This window comes from Diabrotica undecimpunctata, chromosome 2 (assembly GCF_040954645.1).
Source record: "Diabrotica undecimpunctata isolate CICGRU chromosome 2, icDiaUnde3, whole genome shotgun sequence".
NCBI lineage: Eukaryota > Metazoa > Arthropoda > Insecta > Coleoptera > Chrysomelidae > Diabrotica > Diabrotica undecimpunctata.
Genome location: NC_092804.1, coordinates 18,954,747 through 18,970,355, shown reverse-complemented (window position 1 = coordinate 18,970,355; position 15,609 = coordinate 18,954,747). Strand labels below are relative to the sequence as shown.

At 33.8% G+C, this 15,609-nt stretch overlaps 1 protein-coding gene across 1 annotated transcript in view; it reads left to right on the top strand.

Moving 5' to 3' along the window:
• Nucleotides 1-15,609, top strand: part of Epg5 (ectopic P-granules autophagy protein 5) — a 48,267-nt gene that overhangs the window by 5,493 nt on the left and 27,165 nt on the right. Inside the window, exons 4-10 of the mRNA XM_072522435.1 lie at nucleotides 2,670-3,001; nucleotides 5,766-6,049; nucleotides 6,172-6,517; nucleotides 8,096-8,293; nucleotides 10,626-11,030; nucleotides 12,804-13,021; nucleotides 13,221-13,480. Coding sequence (XP_072378536.1) covers nucleotides 2,670-3,001; nucleotides 5,766-6,049; nucleotides 6,172-6,517; nucleotides 8,096-8,293; nucleotides 10,626-11,030; nucleotides 12,804-13,021; nucleotides 13,221-13,480 — 2,043 coding nt within the window. The remainder of the gene's footprint in view (nucleotides 1-2,669; nucleotides 3,002-5,765; nucleotides 6,050-6,171; nucleotides 6,518-8,095; nucleotides 8,294-10,625; nucleotides 11,031-12,803; nucleotides 13,022-13,220; nucleotides 13,481-15,609) is intronic.

Here is a 15,609-nt window from a genome sequence, read left to right as displayed (position 1 = left end):
CTACGAGAATGGTAAATATAAAGTTAATTAAAGTGGAATGTAATCACTGACAATATGGAATAAATAATGGAAATGTGGAATAGAAATAATATCGATAAATAAATAGAAATATGGAATAAATAATGATAATGTGGATTAATAATGGATGATGACTTTATGTCAGACACTTTTATCTCCTTTACACTTTAATCCTTCCGTTGATGGATTTAATGCAGAGGAAACAGCGTCCTAGCTGTACGAAGTCCTCTGTAAGGCACCTTTGGGTATGGAAGAAGCTATTTTTGCCCCAACCTCCCAAAAGGTCATACTGGGTATATGTATGTTGTGCGCTGTCCTAGGTCGTACTAACTGAGCAGGACATTATTAAGCTTGTCAAGATGTTAAAGGTGACACTGAAAAAGATATTTTTCAAAAACTTGAAACAATAATTAAAAAAACAATGGTTTTTAGAAACTTAATGGGGTAGCTGACATTCTTGTTGGTAATTTTAGCGAAGAAATAGATTTAGAACCAAATATTTTTGTGAATTTAAAATATGCTCTCGTTGCATCCGTTGATGTGGAAAGAAGTTTCTCAATTTACAAATACAGTGGTTGATCAAATTTTATTAGAGCCACCGAGTAAAATTCAGTTTTTTACAAAAAGGGTATATAATTGAGCTGTATAATTTATTAATGCGTTTGTTTCCATTTCATTATCTTGTAACACTTTATGAAAGTACAGTAAATAGTCTGGCAACAGTGACAACACAGCGGGCGTAGCAATATGTGACTCAGATGCCACTGTTTGTCAGTGCTGTCAAGCCTAGCTTGCAGCATATGTGCATAATATTTTGTATTATTGGTGTTTAGAGTTATAATAAATATTTTCGTTGGTCTCTAGTGATATTCTGAGAGTCGTATACTATTTTTTGTGAATTTAGCAAACATTGCATGTTCGTTACATCAGTGGTACCAGGACATCATAGGCAAAGCCAAAGACATCTCACCAAGGAAAATAGCGGAAATAGAAACTTTATTACTGAACACTAATCACTCCAACAGAAAAATACCATCAATTTCCAAAGTCTCAAGGACAACTGTGCACTGTTTAAAGAAAAACTTGAATCTGACTCCACGGCGCAAACAAAAATGTGGTAGAAAAAAATTACAACACGGCGAGATGAAAAAAGTTCGAGATATTGTCTTGACTAACAGAAAACAACCTCCATGGATTTTAACGAAAATGATGCAGGAATCGGGCATCAATATTTCACCCATGACAGCTCGTCGACGAATAAAGGATCTGGGGTTTTCAACCTGTCGCCCTGCGCAAAAGCCGCTACTCACACCAGCTATGGAAAAAAGGCTTCAGTGAGCCAAAAGACCATAAATATCGGACCATTGCTGATTGGAATCAGGTAAATAAAATGACTTAACATTGTTTCTCTTTTTTATAGTTTACAGTTGATCAATTTGTCCGCAATTCTAAAATTAAAATATTATTCTAGGTTTGTTTTTTGGAAATATCTACCGTGCAGATCCCCATGGATAGAGCTGAATTATTTGTGAGGAGAAGACCTGGGGAAAAATACAAAGTGGATTGTATTGTAAGGACGGTAAAGGACCCCTGGGCATCATGGTGTGGTCTATCATAAGCAGTCAAGGAACCAGTCTAGGAGTGGTTTCAAGGTCCAGGAGTGTTTTCTGAAATAAAAGTTTCACGTTTATGCATAACTTGGCACCTTGCACCTTAAAACTGTTACAAAATTCCTTGCTGACAACCAGATAAAGGTGCTCGACTGGTTTGGCAGTTCGCCAGATCTAAATTAAATAGAAAATCTTTGGAAGCTGATGAAGAAATTTCTAATGAAATTATAGCCACAAAGCGTCAATTGTTCGAGCACTTAATAGAAGTATGGCACAGGAGGGGAACAATTCAACAAAACTGCCAGAAATGCATGAAAGTATGCCAAGAAGGTGCCAGGCAGTCATTGCTGCAAAGATTGACACTACAAAGTATTAGACTTAAGGCATAATTTTAAGTATTTTCCTGTATTTACTTGTTCTTTTTTTTTAATATTTGTAAACTTGATAAGGTTCTAAATCACAGTAAAATAGGATTAAGCACAAAAATATGTTTTATAGCTCAATTACATACTATTATTAGTAAAATTTTACGGGTTGGCTCTAATAATTTGATCACCTACTGTATGTACACAGATAGAAGCCATAAGTTTTTGTAAGAAAATTTTGAAAAACATTTGATCATTTAGTGGTTCCATAATTCTATGGAATAGTATTTTACTTTTTTACTACTTTCATTACAATTAATTAGTACATTACAATTACCTACTTAGTTTTTAAATTTATTTATATTGTTGTCTAATTATTAAAATAAACATTAATTAATATGCCAATATTAAATATGTTTTCATTAACATTATGCTTATTTTCTAAACAAATGCATATTTTATAAAAGAAATGCATATTTTTCACTTTTTTTATTTATGAAGAATGGATGTGTGAGAAAGCGTTTAGATATCTATATGTGTGAGTTGTCTTTTAGTAAACGTTATATCCAAGTGTTCCATTCTGGCACTTAGATGTATTTACAACTAAACGCCAGGCTGGAATACTTGGATCAAAAGCAACCCACTTTTTTGTGTTTATAATCGAATATATTTTTAGGTCTGGCAATTAAACAACATCCTCTATACGAACTTTTAACCAGCTATCTACGCGTCCAAGAAAAAATAACAGGCAACACTCTAGAACTAGAACAAATCCGCAAAGAATACAAAACCTTACAGAATGATCTCTGGACCATTGAAACTGCAACCGTAACCGGCAGAGGAGAATGTCAAGATGGTAGCGTAGTTTCAGCCGCTCATAGCTATAATAAAAGCATATTTCATAGATCTGTTTTTCAAAGTATCGTAAGAATTTTGGGGAATGTTCAGATGTTGACCTATGAAAATCATACGTTGTATTCGTTTTCTGCTGAAGATTTGAGGATACAGGTAGAGTTATTTATATTTTTCCAGATTACTCAATAAGTCTTGGGTGGGTAGGGTCAGTCAAAGTAATTGGAAACACTATTTGAAATTTCATGATGTCTAAGCATTTGAAATTTATTTAAAAATATACTGTTTCATATTTTAATAAAATAAAAGCTTTTGGCTATTATACGAAAAGTTTACGGTAGAGTGTAGTAAGAAAAAGTAACAAAAAAAGAAGATATCCAATGATTTCATTTACCCCACAAATTAAGAAATACACTAAAAAAGGGGATAAATGTAAACAACGCTCTCTGGCTCTGTTAAACATGTAAACAACGCTCTCTGGCTCTGTTAAACATAATCTAAACTAAACTTTAGTAAAATGGTAGATACATGGTTTGTAATCTAAAAATCCTACAAGTTGGTTCCAGTAAACACGCCAATTTTTTCATTTAACCCCGAATATATCAAATGTGCTAAGGAAACTTAAAAGAATTTATCAAAATAAAAAACATAGGAATACAAACGTTCAAAAATATCTAACTTATTAGGAAACTTGTAAAACATTATTTTACCTTTCATAAAAATATTTGGCCCAGGGGCTATACCAATAATTTGTTCGAAGTTGACGAAACTAATGTCAGTTTCCTGTATGGCAAATTGCTTGCAGGTACCATTTATACATTTTAGAGCTATAACCTTAATTTCATTTTCATCCCCATCAATATCTTCGATCTTACAAAGATATCTGTAAGATGTTGTTAGCCCTTTACCGCCCTTGAATTCTACTAATACAAATTTCCCCTTCTAGAGTTTGTGGTGTTATGCAGCCTCTAGTTCTTGTAGCTCTTCTTCTACCTGTTCATCCCATGGACGGTCATCACTCTCAGCATAAGATACTTCTGTTTCACTTGCATCAGATAACGACAATGACTCTTTACGTTTCTTTGTATTTGTATTTTTAGTTGGTACTGGAGTTTCTAACAAATCAGCAATTTTTCGAACTTTATTTCTTTTTTCATTTCCTTTCTACTTTATAAGATCCTCCTGTTCCTTCATTCTGTTCAAAACGTCACTTGCAGTTAATACCTCTTCATAGGCCAACTGTTTTAGCCGAGGGATTATCTTTTTCCCTGTGGGAGCAATTTCTTTAAGTTTGTTTGTTCTTGTTGACTCCACATGAAATATACAGTCCAGAGCATAGCCTCCTGCCAAGTTTTACTTAGAAGTTCTACGAATTTGTCCTTAGATAAACTCCCAGTACCCTCCCCCATTTTCGTCTTTCCATATGCTACTAACTTTCGATCCCATGTATATTTAACTGATTTGAAAACACACTTATCGAGTGGTTGCAATCTGTCCGTTAAATGGCTGGGAAACTTAATAAGGTCAATGTTATGTTTTAATGCTTGTTCAATTATTCGAATACTTATATGACTTCGGTGGCCATCATATAAGAGTACAGCTTTTTGATTTGGTAAATTCTGTATCTCTCGAATTGTTCGCACATGTGGTACAAATCTATTAAGAAACCAATGGTAAAATTGAGGTTCCTCCATCCAACCATTCTTGCTAGAACCGTAAAGAGTTCCTGGCATGGCCTATGGTGATACCCATCTTGCTTGGACAGCAGCACCCTTAAAAACTATGAACGGTGGTAAATATTTTCCATTTTCTGAAACACATGCGAGCACTGTCGTGGACTTCCGTCCAGAACCACCAGAAACTCTGCATATAGCTTTACCCTTTGATCCTATAGCTCTAATTCTGGAGGGATCACTATTAAATCCACTCTCATTAGCATTAAATACAAACATGGATTTACTGATGTCATTAAGGCCATTATTTTGAACAACTTCTTTTAGTTTATAATAGAAATCATAAATGATTTCTGGCTTTCGAGCATCTTTTCGAAGTTTTTGAATACGCTCAGGTTTCTCTAGCGAAAGTGAAGGATGGTGTTTCATAAATGCAAGATACCAATCTTCACCAGAGATGCCATCTTTGAAGCGAGTTTTTGGGCAATTGTTTTTAGACAATTTAAGGATAGCAGACAATTGCTAGGGCTGTTAAACATGTCGCAATATGGTTTTCAATTTTGTCTGACAATGCAGTAGACACACCAGCTCCCATCTTATCAATGAGTATCTTTCTACCCTTTATGCGATTGTAAATAACGCAATGTGGAACACTGTAGTAAGCAGCAGAGTCCCTATATGTTCTTTTTTTTTGTTTTGACGTCTGCCATGGCATTTACTAAATCATTCAAAGAGTATTTTAGTGGTTCTCTCTTTCTTATGTACTTCCTCGGCATTTTGAAAATGGCAAGCGCCCAACAGATGTTTTCATTTACCCCATGCTCAATAATTAAGGGAGTAATTGTAAACACTTAATATACTTACTTCTTGTAGTAAATAACCTTCAAATTAACATTTTAGGCAATATAAGGATTCTCATAGTAGCTATAAATTATATAATCACTATAATTACCTAATACAGAGAGAGGGAATTTGTAAAATATTGGCACTGTTCTAAATCGATTTATGTGTTTAAAACAATCAAGTTTAAGTTGCACAAAATGGGGATTCGCTTGGCCTGTAAACAACTGAATGTCATTTCACAGAATAAGCAAACATGGAATTACAATTCTGTGTATGTGACATTTTTACCATATTTCATTTCTAGCCGTAGGGAATACTGTTTCCAATCACCCCTGTTTCCAATTACCCACACTGACCCTAATGTATAATAATAATTCTTTGATTAATAATGATTTGATTTACAGATAGAATCGTATCTTCAAGGAATTATAATGAACTGTTTGAACGTAACTCATCTATCAAATACCGCTCCAGTTGCGTTAACAGTTCAAGAGGAACCGCCTCATCTAAAACCGTACTTAGGGGAGCTCCGAATATGTATTTCGATTTTGTTTTCGTTCCAAAGGAAACTAATCAGGGAGATGCAGTTCATCAAAGAAACAAGACTTTGGTTGTCGAGACTGGTTGCTGTTCTATTGAGACTGGCTAATTACCAAGACCATCTGTTCGTATTAAATCATGTTTTAAGGTAAGATAAGTTTTCAATGTATTTAATCAAATAATAATAAACTGTTTAAAAACGAAAATAGAGTCTAGTTTCATAGAATTTTAACGAAAACTTTTGACGTTGTTCTCTTGTGTTGCTTTCAGATGTCCAGCTGGAGTTGGTTCCTGGGCGTCTGCCTTTATTCAAACACCAGTACACGTTAACCCATCAATATCCCCATTTGCCAACTTTGAAATCAACCACGTACTTACCATTCTCGCTGCCATTTTAACACCGGTCAGTGGTAGAGAACTATTTTTGGACGATTTAAGTCAAAAGTCTGACACCGCAGTAGAAGCGATTTGGGTTATGGTTGATTCCGAAGGAGAAGAAGACGAGGATAGTCCGATAAAACCGTTAAAGGAGAACGATCTAGTCGCTCTCTTGAATCAATTACCTTTGGATGATTTATTTCGAAATATGTTGGTTATAAAGCAAAAAAACTTTCAGGTATGTAGTACGAGGGTTAAGTAAGAAAATTTCGGAAAAGTGGCGATTAATTTCTCAACGTGGTCCCCTTTTAGCTCGATACACTTGACCTGGCGATGCTAGAACTTATTTAACCTGTCTGCAAAGATGTGAGATTGTGAGAAAAGATATAAATTCTATTTTAATCGGACTATTTAATTGTTTTCCTAACGTGTAAATGTTGTTTATTTCTGTTTCGTTAATATTTAATTTTAATAGTCTGTTTCATCATCATTATCATCCAGCCTTCATTTATCACGTCCACTACTGGACATAGGCATCCCTTAAACTACTCTATTCTGTACGATTTTGTGTTCTTTATTGCCAGTTTTTGGTGATACGCCTGATGTCGTCAGCCCAACGTGTAGGTGGTCTTCCTCTACTACGTTTGTCTGCTCTTGGCCTCCAAAATGTCATTTGCGAAACGGAGATTGTTAAGCTTTTCGCCGTCTATTCTTACTTCTCTGTGGTCCCAATTGACCATCTTAAAGGCATACTCTAATGCCGTTATGAATAATTTCGGTGACAATGTATCTCCTTGCCTTATCCCATGTTTTATTTTTATTGATCGGGTTTTATCGTGTATCTTAACACTCATAGTGGCATTTTTGTAAATATTGTAAATAAGTTCACTATACCTATGGTTTATCCTGCTGTCATTCATTGCTTCTAGAAGGCTGTCTATTTGAATCGTGTCGAACTCTTGACCATTCCATAAATGATTGGGTGCGTTCAGACAACCTCAGCGGCTGGACAGCTGACTAAGCGGTAGCGTTCAGAAGCGTACAGCACAAGCCGCTGGAAGTCAGCAGCTGTCAAATTTACTAAGCGTATTTTATTTCCTCTGGATGAACTCAGCGGTTGTTGTATTTTAAGAGTTAATTAAAAATTTCGATTGATCTAAAAAATTGATTTACAATTGAATAATGAAAGTACAGTTTGGTACTGAACGAGAATATTTATTTATAGACGTATTTATGTAAATATTGAAGTTAGATACGTCAAACACGAAATGAAATGTCGACAAATACGTTCAGAAGTTTTTGTCTGCTGAATCTAAGCCGCTTGGTGCTTAAAGTCAGCCGCTGAGGTCACCTGAACGTATCCATTATGTTGTAAGTCTACGTCTAATATTATTTTTAATTCTTTCTATCTTTTGTTTTAACTCCAGATTTTCTTTTTCTAAATGTTTTTATTATATTCAGTTTCTGCAACCTTTAGTGATAATCGAGTTTCTCTTTGACCTTTGATTACATTTTTTAATTCAGTATTTTCTTTTCTTATTTCTTGCAATATATAATTGTTTGAGACTTTGATCTGTTCCATTATCTAGTGTCTGGTCACCTGTAGACGTTGAATGTACAAAGGCAATTAAGAATGAGAGAGAATGAGACCAATATATGACATCATACCACAAAACGGCCATTACCATTTCATTGTTACTATTTTGTTATGACTGATTGAGGAATTGTTCTAATATTCTATGTTAATTTAATATCAAAAAATTATTTCTTTAGTGACTTAATAAAATAGTCTTTTCTACCAATACTCCTTTTTCAGGATGTTTATGATGTAGAAGCGGTTACCGAACACCACATACTGAGATATTTGGCTTTCTCTACAGTAGTTTTGAGAATATTGCATAAAGGAATACAAACGTATGACCAACCAAGATATAATCAATTTTCAAAGAGATTGAGCCGGTTTATTCGTCATGTGGCGCAGTATGCCACTGATCAGTGGGAACAATTTTTGAAGGTAAGTGAAAAAAATGTACTTTTTAAATAGTTTAAATAGTTTTAAATAGGAATTACAAAATATAGTTATTAATTTTGGTGTGGTGTATTAATAGGTATGTGGTCACCTGTTACAAGCAAGTAGGTTTAAAAGTACTCTCGAAAAAATTGTGAGTTTGGGTATGTACACTTTATATTTCAATTGAAAACTTGCACTCAACCGTTATACCTATAGATGCAAAGAAGAGTTTGAGACTAAGGAAGCCCAGAAATAGAATTTCCTTCATTTTCAATAAAGAGAAGAGTCCAAAATTAATATTTAAAATTAAAGTAAAAGTTTTTATAGTATAATCAATTTTAAACGGACGACATACATTAATTTTTATATTGTAAGTAACGTTTTTGTTCAAAAAAGAAGTTACGGTTCGCTGGAACAGAAAATTGATGCGATCTTTGAAAAACTATTACAAGTTAGATCTACTTCTTCTTCTTCATGTACCATGTCCTTTCAGAACGTTGGTTACCATCATAGCTATCTTAATTTTATTCACTGCCACCCTAAATAGCATGCTTGTATCAATACCATACCAATCTCGCAAGTTCTTCAACCATGAGGTTCTTCTTCGTCCTGGACTGCTTTTGCCTGCTATTTTTCCTTGCATGATATTTTGTAGCAACCTATATTTGGGACCTCTCATTATATGTCCGAAATACTCCAGCTTTCTCTGCTTGATGCTTTTTATGATCTCAGTAGTCTTGCTGAGACGTTCTAGTATTGTGGAGTTTCGAATCTTCTCCACCCAGGAAACTTTTAAAATTGTTCTATAGCACCACATTTCGAAAGCCTCAAGGCGATTTAGATCGATTTTATTCACAGTCCAGGACACCATAAAGCAAGACCGAGAACACGTAGCATCGAAGTAGGCGGATCCTCAATGCCAATTTTAGGTCTCTGTTACATAACACCTTGGACATCCTTCTAAAAGCCGCTCTAGCCTGCTCTATCCTAGATCTAATTTCGCCGTGACTTTCTGCGTTACAATTTAATTGCTGTCAAAGGTAAACGATTTTATCAACTTGCTCAAGTTTTACATATACCTATAGACGGTTTTATATGCTGTTGTTTACTTATTACGAGTATTTTGGTTTTCCGTATGTTCAGATCCAGACCTGCCTCCCTACAACTCTCAACGACACTATCAGTGTTTGCAGATCTTCTTGACTAGAAGCTAGGAGTACTGTATCGTCCGCATATTGCAAATTATTTAGTAAACGTTGAAAAGCAGGAGTGACAAGAGGCATCCCTGCCGTACTCCTCTTTTAATATAGGTGATCTACTGGATCTACTGGAAAAATAAAACATGAGAATGGAAGACAAAATCGACACAATTACTAAATAGATGGCAGAATTAACAGAAGAAAACAGAGATTTAAAGGAAAAGAATCAAGAATTTCATATAATACTGCAAATTCAAGAAAGAAAGGTAGAGCTATTAGAAAGAGAAGTAAGGAAAAAGAATCTGATCATCCAAGGAATAGAAGAGATCAAAAATGAAGACGAAACGCAAATCAAATATAAGATCTCAGAAATTTCAAGAAAATTACAAGTAGAACTAAATACAGATCAAGATATTATAGAAATACGAAGACTTGGTGTCAAAAATATTAATAAGAAAAGACCCATCATCATCGATATTTTATTGAGATATCAGATAGATACTTTTCTATATCATGACGTCACTCTGCAAATATTTGTTAAAAATGTAACCCTTAAGTTAAAGATTATTTTTGAAATTTAATAAAGGGCGAACAAAAATTTCTTGGCTCCATTTTTTAATTGCGGATAAGTGACATACTTTAAAAATTACGAGGCTAAAAATTACTGTGGTATCTAGTGTCTAGAAAAGCAAATGTAGACATGCAAAATGAGGTAATATAGTTCTCACTGTTGTCTTATGGCTATTTTATGAATATATTTTATAATAACGTATTTTCAATTAAAATTGTCATTCTCGTCAAACAGAGTTGATAAAATAAGATAAATGAGATTTTTACCAAGTGGTTGGATGTAAATCATGATTCCAAAAGTACTCTTTATGCTTGTGAATAGCCGCTCCGAAGATTCCTTTTAGGATGAAATACGTATAAGTGGATACACAGACGCACTGTACGTGAAATCAAATCTTAACTGTCTTTCCTTTTACTCTTTAATATTTAAATATATCCTTTCCTTAACCACCTTTCCACAATAGACCTCTTGGGGCGAGTAGAAGGTCCGCCGGCCCATATTGAACCTAACCTAACTTTTATTGCCAAATAAATGTTTACCATACTTTAATAAAATCTTATTCTAGGTCCAAAAAATTGAAGACAAGGCGATGTTAGAACGCCTTCAAGTCGAGTACGACGCATTTTTCCTTCGAGCCATATACTATCTCTATTCTTCCCAAAAACTCGGCGCTTGGCAATTTCTCGCCGTAATTCCATACAATATGGTATCTTTGAAAGGTTTGTGGAAGATTTTCTACTTTTTACACAGCGTAGACAGTCACGCTATAGATATTTTAAATCCGCTCGACACGGAGGATTATAGAAAGAAAATCTGGGAAACGGAATTGAGGAGTCAGTTTGAGGAGAAATTGGGCAGTTTGGAAGATGCCGAGGTGTACTATTTGTTGAATACTTTCGCTAATATGGCTTTGGGTCGGGACAAGGAGGATATGGATTTTATTTTTTCCGCAACGGTGGATTTATTAAAGGTAAGTTTGAGAAAAGGTAAATTTTTACGTTCGTCAAAATCAATTTGTCATTTCCTTTATATTCTAGCTTAGAGTGATCACTGTTAATTTTTTTTAATATTAACTTCAAGGTGTACCACGAGTCTTCGTAGCTGTCAGTTTCTCATAATTTTATATTGCTAATTGCGATGTATTGGTTGTTGTATTTATGTAACACGTTTTTATGTATCTACGTAACAACAATTTTAGAGTATTTATCCCAAGTTTATGTTGGTTATACTTTAAATATGAATATAATATAAATATAAAAAGCCTTTAGATGGTACAAAATTTAATATGTCTTACATTTTATTTAAAATTATGTTGTTATGATTGAATATTTCTCGATGTCTGAGGTTCAGCAGCAACCCCTAGTAGGAGTCCTACGTTGCCATGTAGGTTATCTGAGAAATATTGCTTATATTCAAGCGGATGACACAGAATAAGAACTGAAAAATGGTATAAAATCTCGCAAAACGTAAAATTGTGAAATAAAATTAAGAGAATGGCCGCGCATGTAGTGCTCAGAAGAGAATTTTTGTTTTTCTAAGTTTTACATAAAATTGTGAAATAAAATTAAGAGAATGGCCGTGCATGTAGTGCTCAGAAGAGAATTTTTGTTTTTCTAAGTTTTACATAAACCGTACAATTATCCATATTATGTATTAAACGTTTCTAGGCCATATCGTAAAAGAAAATAAAATGGGCAATTGGAGTTCCTAACGCCAGCGTATCCTAGATAGGAAGCGTAATTACCTATGTCCAGGAGTGTCGCAATGTCCACTGTTTTGTTAGCGACAAATTTGTGAGATCAGTTTACACCTCTCAGTCGGATTTTATATTTCTTAGTTTGTAGGAATGTACCACAAGTAAATTGTAGGCGCATATTTTAATAGATTGACAAATATAGGGGATTCAGCAATAACTGTCGTATATTGTGCACATCTATTGGTCTTTGATACGAGAACAGATGCACCAATTCACCAGGTAGTTCTTGTGTAGGCAACATTACACCAATTTGGATACGAATTGCTTAATCACCTTTCATATTCTCTAGATTTAGCTCCGTGTGACTATTTTCTAATCCCAAAAGTAAATGGGATACAGAGAGGACGGCCTCATTGGTGAAGGCGCCCCATGTTATTTCCTATAGGAAAATGATTTAAAAAAACTAAGGTTAATTTTGTCATTTTTGGCGTGTTTAAGATCATGCCTTAGTGGCATAGTGTAGTGACGTATGAGGTCACGATGGAAAGGGGACGGAAGACCTCGGTATGACCCCTCTGGTGCGAAAATGTCACATTTCTACGTAAAATGTTACTCTTTATGGCGTAATACATTTCTAGAAAATGGTCATGCATTTGTCTCTAAAAACTTGTGCGTCGGCTTCACCATGACATATTCTCTTCTACTTGGAGCTCAGTAGATGGTGGTAGGCTCATGACAAAATGGAAGACAGAAAGATTTTAACAGTTTATAACTAGTTGACAGCAACCCAGCTGTTTCCATTTTTTACATTCCAACATAGATGGCGCCTATATACTGGGAAACATGGGTAAGTTGGTTGCCTTCTCTGTTCGAATTTGTTTTAGACCCATCATTGTCTAACGAGCTATAAGTACGATGAAATATGTTTACACACACATTTTGAACTGAAATGATCGTACATTTGATCGTAAAAAATTTGATTTATATGATCTACTGAATATTGTGGTTCGAAAACTATTTTTTTTAATTATATAAATTGATTTTTAGGTTGGTTTTATAAGTGAAACTACTCAAGAAAACTGTTGTAAATCAGCCAGGATATTACTCACTCATATCACGTCAAAATACCCCCATTTGCTGTCAAATATTTTAAAAGAAGTCAAGGACAATATGGATAAAATAGGGTCTTTATCATTATATCTCTACGAGGAATTACCTTTGTCTGTCTGGAAAATCACTGAAAGTGATTTGGAATTAATATCAAGGTTTGTAAATTGAATAATAAATATAAGTAGCTTTATACTGAGGAATCGAAAAAATTGTAATCGAAACAGGTTGTAAGATTTACATTTAAATGACTCTGACTGACTGTATGACAATTCAATCATTTCGAAATAATAAATGTCAGTATATTAGAAATTAGAACAGTTATCAACTGAAATATACAACTTGTATTATTTGTAGATTACTATTAAACAACTCAATGTCGACTTACGAAAATAAAATGTCGAGAATGATCCTGTCGAGACTAAACTGGGATAAAATACCTTATGAAATTCACTGTGATGTAGCAATCTTAGTAGTTCAGTCTGTCTATCAGGAACCCGGAATAGAAAATTGGGCGTGGCAGACTATTTTGAGGTTAAAGTTGCATATTAGCGATAAGGCTTTTGAGGAAATTGGCAGAGTACAAGATATGGAAAGATACGATATTTTGATGAAAGGTAAATAATTTTTAAATAATCTTTTTGGTAAAAACTTAATAAGCTCATCTCCTTTGTTAATTTATTATCAAAATGTTGGTGCGTTGAGTACGTTGATTTTTCCTGCGTTAGTTACAACAATTCACTGCACTGTAGAATTCAACCATTTTCAAACAGTTATAATAAAAAATAAAAAGCTCTTGAAGGCTGTACTGTCTAAAAATGTTTATAATAATCACTAGAATTTAAATAAAAAAAATTTTAATCACGAGAAACTACCACTATCAATTAAAAGCAAAAAAACAAATCAATCTAAACATAAATTTAAACGTTGCTTACGAAAGATGATGATTTTCTGCTCTGACTAAAGCTATCCTTTTCGTCTCATTCTAATCCCATTCAATTCGCATCGTGCCCATTCCATCCGTATTGAAAGTTCATTCATCCGCCATTACAACTGCTGTCAATGATGTGCGTGTGCGTAGTGCATACTTTTTGGACCAATGTTGTCACATTTTTCAAATATATTGTTTATTGCGAGAATACTAATTCTCGAGTACCATCATAAGGAATAATGATAATGAGGATAATTTCAATTTGAGTATGACATGTTTTTGCGACAGTACTAAAGAGTCCAATTTCCTCTTTGCGCAATTGCTATCGATCTGGTGAATATTTCGTTTTATGTTGTGTTTAATTGGATGCATAGGTTAGTAACTTCTTTTTTAATTTAAATTTTTATATGTGATTGGATTAGGTTAGGTTTTATTTTGTTATTAAAAAATTTAAATTCAATATATTTACTTAGCAAAATGTATATGTGGCAACATTGAACCTGTGCAGAATATTTCATATTTTGCTTAAACGCGCTTGACTTCTTTTTCCAAATGAATGAATTTTGGCCATTTTGCAATATTGTATATTTTTGTATAATTTAAGAGGGAAAAAAATCATTGGTTTATACATTTTATACCTATAACTAAAGCTATTTTGTATTTTGATAACATTTTCGTATTCCTAATTTTCGATTTCTTACTTTTTATAATCTTTTTTTTATTATTTTTTTAATATTTTTACAATTTTCGTATTTTTCCGTAATAAAAAACATAAAAATTTTGCTTTTTTTCCATTTTCCAGGCTAGCTAAAAAAAATTCGCGTTTTTAGCGACCCTTACTAATGTAAACAAATACTCTCTTTTTATTTATACTAAGATTTTTGCGAAACTAGTGGATAGGGGGATATCTAGAAGAAAAACGGAACTTTACTAGTGAAACCATGTGTTCTACATAAATGTATAAAAACCAACAATATGGTCATAATTCTACAGTACATACAGATATATCAGCAAACAAAATAAAATCTGCAAGTTACTCGTCATCGTACACAATCTATTGTATTCTATTTGTGTGTATGTTTGTTAAAAATTCAAAAAAAAAAAAAAAAAATTTTTCAATCTTCAGTTACGGTGCCGAAACATGGACAATAAAATCAGAGGATAGGAAAAGGATTGACGCATTCGAAATGTGGTGCTGGAGACGAATGCTACGCGTCTCGTGGACGGAGCACAGATCCAATCAGTCGATTCTCGAAGAGCTAAACATTCAGACCAGACTCTCCTCTCAGTGTCTTGCAAATGTTTTAAAGTTTTTTGGCCACATTGCGAGAAGAGACAATGACAACTTAGAAAGACTAATTGTATGCGGAAACGTAGAAGGACGTAGAGGCAGAGGACGCTCACCTATCCGATGGTCAGATCAAGTACAGAAAGCCACTGGAGAGACGTTTTCCGAGCCAAAGAAACAAATATTTACTCAATCTTGTTTTATATAAATCAAAAATTGTAGAATTCATAACATAATATAAACAAAATGTACTTTTCTAAAGCTTTATCTTTTTTATTTGAAGCATACAGCATCTACATTATAAAAACATGCCAACACTGCTAAACCGATAATTTTTGTTCCATGTTTGACATTTGCGGCTGTAATCAGCTTGTACTTTCGGTAAACTTAACCGTTAATTTTAATATCAGTTTTTATCTGTAAGTAAAGATGTTTCAAAACCTCGTGGACCTCGTAAATATGCATGCCCGAAAAAATAAATGGACCCTGAAAACATTTTCCATTTTAATTTCATAGGAAATTAGGCG